A 7,868-nucleotide genomic window follows, 5' to 3' on the forward strand; every position below is an offset into this window, starting at 1 on the left:
CTTGGGAGGGATTGGGCGGGAACTGGTGAGTGGCGGAGCTGGCAACAGAAATTGGGCGGGATTGGATAGAAATTTGGGGCCAATGTGAGGTGAAATAGATGGGAGAGAGAGTGGGGAACACACCGGTGCAGAAAAATAAATCTGAGAGAGAGAGAAGACCTCTCTCCTCTCAGGCAACGAGCCCCTCCTCCTCCAGATCACGTCCACCGACCAAGCTTCCTCCCTCATCCAGCTTCCTCCCCATCACCGGCCAAGTTTCCTCTCCTCCCCTGGCGCATCCCTCCCCCAGCAGGGCAACAAGGTAGGACTAGCCTCTCGCCCCATGGTCTCTTTCCTCTCCGGCCCTCACTTCTGTGCTGCTGTGTTGTGTTGTGTTGCTGGGGGAGAGAGTGGGGAACACACCGATGACAAAAATGAACTAAGGCGTCGCCTCGCCTCGCGCTTTAAGTGCCTAGGCGTTGAGCCCCCCCCCCCCCCCCCCCCCAAACGCCTTAAAACGTCTCGACGCCTTAAAAATCATACATGTGATTTGATTTCGTTTCCATTTACATTACCACTCCTCAAAACAAACACCTCCTAAGCGTATCATTGGACAGATGCTCGGTGCCTTGACGGCAAACGTGGTGGTGCAACCGATGATGGTGGACGCTGGAAATTGTGTCCGTCAATGCGGCAACCAACATCGCCAGATGTTGCAACCAATACGTCTACAAGCTACAACCGATGGTCGAGTGACCAGTGGTGGGGAAGCTACAACCGATGGTTAGGCAACCAATAGCAAGGCGAGCTACAACCGATGACGGGACAAGCTCACGCCAACGAGCTACAACCAATGGTGATGGTGTGGGTGAGATGATTTTGCTGAGACAGACGAGACAAGTTATCAAGGCGAGCTACAACCGGTGACGGGACAAGCTCACGCCGAGGAGCTACAACCAATGGTGATGGTGTGGGTGAGATGATTTTGCTTGAGACAGACGAGACAAGTTGTGACCAATGAGACAATTTGTTGGGACCGATGATTAACACTGGGAGCTACAAGCCACCCAACACCTTGCTCTCACACGTCGGGGTGCAGCGACCGACGGGCCTGGATGGGGATGCTGGCATCCAATGGAGGCGCTAGCCGGTAGACCGGCAGCTCGCATCGCCCAGAAAGAAATCGGCTGGAGATGCTCGTATTGGTAGCGCACAGAAACACAGCAATATGTCACTGCCTTGTATCCAGGGCGAACTGTTTCAGGAGAAGACAAGAAAGTAGACTAACGGAAATGTAAAAGTCTATTCTTTCAACGTTGTTTTGATGTTTTCACATAAGCAACATGAGCACACTGGGCCAATACAAGTATTGTATGAGAAATGACGGGATATAAACATTTGATTCATACAAATTGAATGATTCAACAGAAACAAGTCCCTCGCGATGCCAAAACATGCACTGCATAACGCATACAGATTTATAAAGTACAGTAGCCACTGTCATCATGAATTATCTGCCAGAGTTTTCACCGATGTCATGAGTGTGTCCGCCAACTAATATCGCAATGGAAGACCCAGCAGTTATACAGCAAAAAATAGGAAGTCCTTTACAGAAGCTTTTAGAAACCAAGCTCGCCAAAAATTTAATGTTTCCATCCTTCTTGTTGTTAGACATTTCTACAGAAACAATTTCTTCAGGTTGTACCCGCAAAAAACCAAAAAAGAAATGAATGCAGAAATAAAAGAACCTAAGTGTTAGTTTCTGTATCGAGGTCGTATATCAAAGATATTCCAGGCAAGCATCCAAGGTCAATAGCAATCCTGTCATGCCTGGACGCTTCCATGATGTGTCGGTGTAAGCGAGTGCCCTCTGGCCAAGTAGATCATTGAAATGTACGCTGATCTTGCTTGCGTAATCTGGAGCTGGTAGTTGCTCGACAAATCTGGACCTCATAGCGCATAATGGGTAAGCTCCATCTCCACATCTTTTCAGTCATCGGGGTCCATCTCCTCATCTTGCTCTGAGGATTTATTCGTGTCGCTTCTATCAGACTCCTGTTGAGTGTCTTGGCTAGGATCATCTTCGGGCAACTCACCCTCGTAATCCTCACTTTGAGGTTCATTATTCTTGCTAGGCACGATTGCCAGTGTGCGAACCATCCAATCAGGGCAGTCTTCTTCACCTCCAAAAAGGAGCGCACCATGCTCATCTTTCACCGGTTGGACGACAGGTGACTTCGGCGTTCTGCAAGAGCACTCCGGTAACGGGTGTGCAAGAAAAGATGCAGGTTTTGACATCATAGCTGACATTTTGATGCCCTCTATGCCTGCACTGTTATTGAGATGCTGACGTGCAGCCATTGTCCAATTCCGTGGTGGATGATACAGATGATCGCTGACATTTTCAAACAGTGTGGCAACAGTCTTTCTGTTCATATGAAAATGGGGGAATCAGTCATCATGTGCGAAATTACATATCAGTGAACAATCTATATTGGCAAACGATGCTTTTCAACACCACCTAGATATGCTACTAAATTCTCTACATTGGCAAACGATGCTTTTCAACACCACCTAGATATGCTACTAAATTCTCAAGTGGCCTAGCTAGTCTGTACATAGCTTTTGCTTGGCGCAAAACCTAATGCGTTATCTACCTACATCCTGACATTAAACAATCTAGATTGTCAAAAGAATAAAAGATGTTTTTGAACCCCAGCCATATACGTACAAAATCTCAAGGGCCATAGCCAGTTGTATGTACATAGCTTTTGCTTGGTGCAAAATCTAATATGTTATCCACCTACATCCTGATATTAAACTATCTAGATTGTCAAAAGATGCATTTGAACACCATCTATGCATATGTACATGGCTTTTGCTTGGAGCAAAATTTAATGGATTATTCACCTCCTGCATCCTGAAAACTACTTTACGACTGCACATATGACGGCAATGTTTTTCCAAACAAAAAAGGTTTGATTTTTCTAAAAGAACAATTATCTTAAGTTATAAGCAAACTGAACTAAGTCGCTAGTACTGATAATAATGGTGTTATACCTGTCAGGCCTATAGGTTATACCAGATGGGGTTTGGTATAACCGGTGCCCCATAATCAAACTTGAGTAGTCCGGCCAACCACTGCCGTCATTGTGAAACCCAGGGAAGAATGCATCAGCTTGAACAGAAACAAAATAATCAAGCGCGTCCCAGATCAATCGGTGAGCTTGCCTCCTAAATTCAATGGGCGACGGATCAGGTTCTGTGTCATTCTCACCAATCCACCCATACCACCCTTCCTTTTCATGGGCATAAAATGGTCTTGCAGGAGGTGGTGGCAGCGGCCTCGGACGAGGCCCTGCTTTTTTCCATTCCTCAATGAGTTCCTTCTCGCTCTTGGGAGGTGGAGGATCTGGCAAATCAGAGGAGAGAGGAGACTCTGGGCCAACTAAATCAGATAGCTCCCTCCGACTACACAAGGAAGTGCGATCAACTAAGTTGGCATACATAGCTCGTAGAGGAATAAGTATTCTTTGCCCACCAAAAGTTTCAGAACCAGCCAAGTATATTATTGTAGCTGATGGATAACCTAATGCTTGGAGTAGAAGTCCAACCTGTAAGTACAAATAGTTTACACCATAAGATTGGAAGTAAGCATCTATTACGAGTTAAAACACGGTAATAAGCAAACCATGTTCCCATAATTTCATGGAAGAGCAACAAGACGCAATCCTAATTGTGTTCTGCTGAAAAGAACGATGATTCATTGAAGATTTGAAGTGTTCTCAAATAATGCAACTTTGAACTGAAGATTGGAAGGCCCCAAAGTACAATGCATGACTATATTTTGTTTCTCTTTTTTTTTTGAATGTGCATTCCATGGCACTATATACTGACATGCCTATATGCATAGGATAAGGTTTGTAGTATCTCATTTTTCACAGCAGAAGCTCAATTCGTTGAGCTTTACGGTTCCCACACAAAGGTTTAAACATCAAGTGTACATAAAACCAACCTAAGGTCAGCAAGCGTACATAAAACATGGGGAAGACAACCAACAACTAGCAGCATAACTATCTCATTGTGTTGATCGCCTTTTGACACCCTAAGATTTCCAATGTGAATCAATGGTATGTTTTGCAAGCTACACACGAAAGCCGGAAGCACCAAGGTTGTCAGAATCGCAATTCTGTTGTACAATTCTACGACCTTGCAATCCAAACTAACCCTTGTGATTCTACGATTTTGGCTCATAGAATCTACGTTCACAATCCTAATATTTAAGATTTTGTGATTTACGATCCTGCCATCGGATCAGAATCGCGATTCTGACAACCTTGGGAGCACTATTACATATTTCTATTAAGCAGACGAAACTTTACTCAAGTATGTGTAATTGTGTATCACGAACAGTTCAACGCCAGATAAGCAGCCAAGTTGACTTTAGCAAACCATTATAAGCAAACCTCACCTCTTCTGGCATCAGTGGACATGAACCATTTTTCTTTATGGACACCGAATCAACAGTTAGTTGTTCCTTCACAGTTCCTCGTTTGATCATCTGATTCCTTCTATACTGAATCAATTCTGTATGGATGTCCTAGAAAATCAAGTAACAACCAATCAAATCAAATAAATTATGTAAATAGATATTCAACAGAAATCCATCCAACCTTCACATTAGAAAGAAACCATTCTAATAACACCAACCTGGAAAAGTTCAGCACAACCATGAAAAGCTAGAGTATCTCTTAGCAATCCTGGATGATATGCCAGATAAGGACGGCCAGATGCCCGCAACCTATACAGATATACAAGAACTATGAGAGAACAGCAAAATCAAATCAAAATAGCTGATTCATATTTAACTGGGGAAGTTTAAAGGGTATCATTTTCAGTTTTACATTTGTATATCACCCTAAATCTAGAGTGAGCAACCGAAAACTCCCTAGTACAAAGAAATATTCCAGAATGTAAAAGCAACATCTAATTTTCTTAGTAAATTATAAGCAAGACAACTAGCAAATTGAAGCTTTGTTAAAGGCTTCGAAAGTGTCCCAGCAATACGATGAGAGTTAGTCAACGCAACCACACAATATATATTGGCTCAGGCCACTGGCAACTACAGATAAGTTCAAAATACGAACGGTGATCCATAGCATGTGCAAATATTAGAAAGACAGAAAGCATCACCTTCCTACTATTTGGCTACCGAGAGACCGAATTTCTGGACGGAACTTGAGAGCATGGAAAGCTACCCTGCACCTAAGTCTCTGAAGTTCCTCCAAGCTTGCAGGAAGAATTGACTGCAAAATCATCATACTCTAAATCCACAATGTACCGCAAACAAAAAAGAGAAAAGGAGTTAGTGGGACCTGGAGGATACCTGGAGACATTTACCTCCATTAACGATTATCCCAAGAACTTTTGATTTGACAAGTCTGGGCAAGACATCTGTGGTGTAGTAGTCTGAAGTGGCTGTATTCTTAGGCGATACTGTGGGAAATTTGATCTTTTTTCTAGCCTCTCTAAGATCCTTTGGCAAACCCCGCAGGATTGGCACGTCATCGGAAAGTGCAGCAATGAAGTGCTCTTCATCATAGAGATATGAGAAGCTTTTGAATTTTGAACTGCATAGCCAAAACAAGGAAAGCAATAGAGCATTATTTGGTGGTCAATATAAGACAGCGTACAGGTAATAGATAAAGCCGCAAGCTGAATATACAAAAAAAGCAGGAGAAGGTGACCTGATGCCTCTTGCACGAGTAGTCGCTTGTATCTCAGGAATAACAAGAGTGGCATTTAAGAGCCTGGCAACGGCGACAAGATCACAGATCTAACAAACAGAAATATGTCATATTCCTACAGCATAATGACAACACAAATGGCAATTGGCACTAGGAAACTTACTGAAGACTGTATCTTCTCAAAGCCACCATAAATCTTTGCATAAATAAAACCATTATGCTTAACTGGAGCTGTAACATGGCATATCGAACAAATCAGATTATTGATCAAGCATGAGAGTTTGAATTGGGAGAAATTAACTTATAAAGGTATATTTTAACGAAAATACTGAATATAAAAATAATATCAGTTCAATTAACCAAACACTTCCTGAATGTTATGAGTTCTGCAGAAATTACAGATGATGCGACAAACTTCCAAATAAAGCAAAAGGTATATACGCATATTTATCCACAGCGGTATGGAAGAGAAAGTCATTAATCAGTAAGCAGTCTAAGATCAGCTACATTATACCAGGGAGTGGTGATCACTATGTTGCCAGAAAACAGAGGAGGGCTGAATCAATCAAAATGAATCCAGGAATAAGACGTAAATAAAAGCATTAAGCATGTGCGCCTATTCAATGTCTGAAAAAGGTAGGTTGCTTTGTTTGCTGTTATTAACAAACTGAATGACTAAGCTAGGAAAAGAAGTTACAAACAAAAGTCAAGTTGAGAGCCAAATTACCGGGGTACAATTGTCTAGGTTTTGCATAAGGGTGTAGGTGATCAAGTGTACGCAATGGACCCCACAACCTACGGGGCCGAGGCTTCTGCCATGACCATGAAGAAAGAGGAAAGAAGATATTAGCTCCAAAACAACTCTTCCATAAAGATACGATGAATCTAAATGTCAGCATCTGAGCTGTGAATTCTTTGGAAGTTATACTCATGACTTACCGATCCAAATGGAAGGACCTCCTCCAAGTTGTACTTACTAATTCCCCCGGCAGAATAATTTGCAAGGAAAAGGTGCACCAGCAGCGAGAGCATCGACAAGATGATGCCGACGGCCGTGGCCAGCTTGAATTTGCTTTTGAGGAGCATCTTATTTCATTACTCTCAGCTCCAAATCCTGCTGAACGGATTCAATGTCAGCACGGATTCAATGTCAGGGTCCTGGGCAGATAAACCAGGCCTCTCTGAGATGCCCCACAAGCTACAAGCAGAACCAGAAATGCAAGGCTCGTATTTAAGGAGTATGTTCTCTAGTTAATCTGAAGCTAAATGTTCATCCGGGAGACCGGGGCAGATCTTATCGCGTATCCTACATTGAACGGTGATTAGGTTTCCCTACGATGAAAACCCCTAATCAATCAACACCCGCTGCAGCTCCCCAGACGCGCAACCCCCGTTTCCCGTCCACGCGATCGAACCAGTCGCCTCCCCGCACCGTGAGCGACCCCGCGAAGGGGCGCAAGGATCCATCACGAGCGCGGGGCGCCAACGGCTGGGAAGTCGGGATCCAGATCCCCGCGCGCCGCAGGAGTACATACACGGCTAAAATATAGATGGAGGGGGGCGGGAGGCTGTACCTGCCTGCCTGCGGCGGCGTCCCGCCGGCGGACGGGCGGCGGCGGGAGGGTTAGGGTTGGGCGGAGCAGGAGGCAGGGGGAGGGCTCCGATTCGGAGGAGCAACTCGGCGCGGCGACCTGCGGAGTGGAGAGGTGGAGTGAAGTGGAGCGCTCTCCTCTCTCTCTCTCTCTCTCTCTCTCTCTCTCTGCCTGACTGCCTCCCTCTCCGTCTCTCTCCTCGGCGAGGTGGCGACCTGCGTGCTCTGGTCGGGGTGGTGCACGTGGAGGGTGGGTGGCTTGGTGGGGCCGGTCCGTCAGTGGATCAAACGGGCCCTGATCTCTCATCCGATTCATCATCCTTTCTTTCTTTTTCCTTCTACTCCCTCCGTCCCAAAATTCTTGTCTTAGTTGTGGCGGTGTGTGGTCTGATGGTGATGGTGCGATGTTGGGTGCAGATCCTCCGGACGAAAGTCTTGCTCGATGCAGGTGATGGCAAACATTCTTGGATGATGTTTTCCTTCTTGAAGGCAGCATCAAGGAGATTTGTCACCCTTTTGCCATTTGGGATCCATTCTCCGGGTGAAAACCT

General features: G+C 44.8%; 1 protein-coding gene across 2 annotated transcripts; it reads right to left on the reverse strand.

Annotated features, from left to right (window-relative positions):
* Nucleotides 1-1,456: 1,456 nt before the first annotated feature.
* Nucleotides 1,457-7,517, reverse strand: LOC123418904 (protein EMBRYO SAC DEVELOPMENT ARREST 30). Of its 2 annotated transcripts, none has more exons than XM_045107093.1 (11): nucleotides 7,301-7,517; nucleotides 6,666-6,840; nucleotides 6,454-6,538; nucleotides 5,890-5,957; nucleotides 5,727-5,815; nucleotides 5,366-5,609; nucleotides 5,173-5,285; nucleotides 4,690-4,780; nucleotides 4,451-4,579; nucleotides 3,040-3,593; nucleotides 1,457-2,407 (listed from the first exon to the last, which is right to left on the reverse strand). In XM_045107093.1, the coding sequence occupies exons 2-11, from the start codon at nucleotides 6,810-6,812 to the stop codon at nucleotides 1,969-1,971; spliced, it is 1,959 nt and encodes a 652-aa protein (XP_044963028.1). In that variant the 5' UTR covers nucleotides 6,813-6,840; nucleotides 7,301-7,517; the 3' UTR covers nucleotides 1,457-1,968. The 2 variants fall into 2 exon arrangements, with proteins under 2 accessions (XP_044963028.1, XP_044963052.1); XM_045107117.1 differs by having other exon boundaries at nucleotides 6,666-6,843; nucleotides 7,301-7,501.
* Nucleotides 7,518-7,868: the final 351 nt, after the last annotated feature.

The sequence above is a fragment of the Hordeum vulgare genome, chromosome 1H (genome assembly GCF_904849725.1).
Source record: "Hordeum vulgare subsp. vulgare chromosome 1H, MorexV3_pseudomolecules_assembly, whole genome shotgun sequence".
NCBI lineage: Eukaryota > Viridiplantae > Streptophyta > Magnoliopsida > Poales > Poaceae > Hordeum > Hordeum vulgare.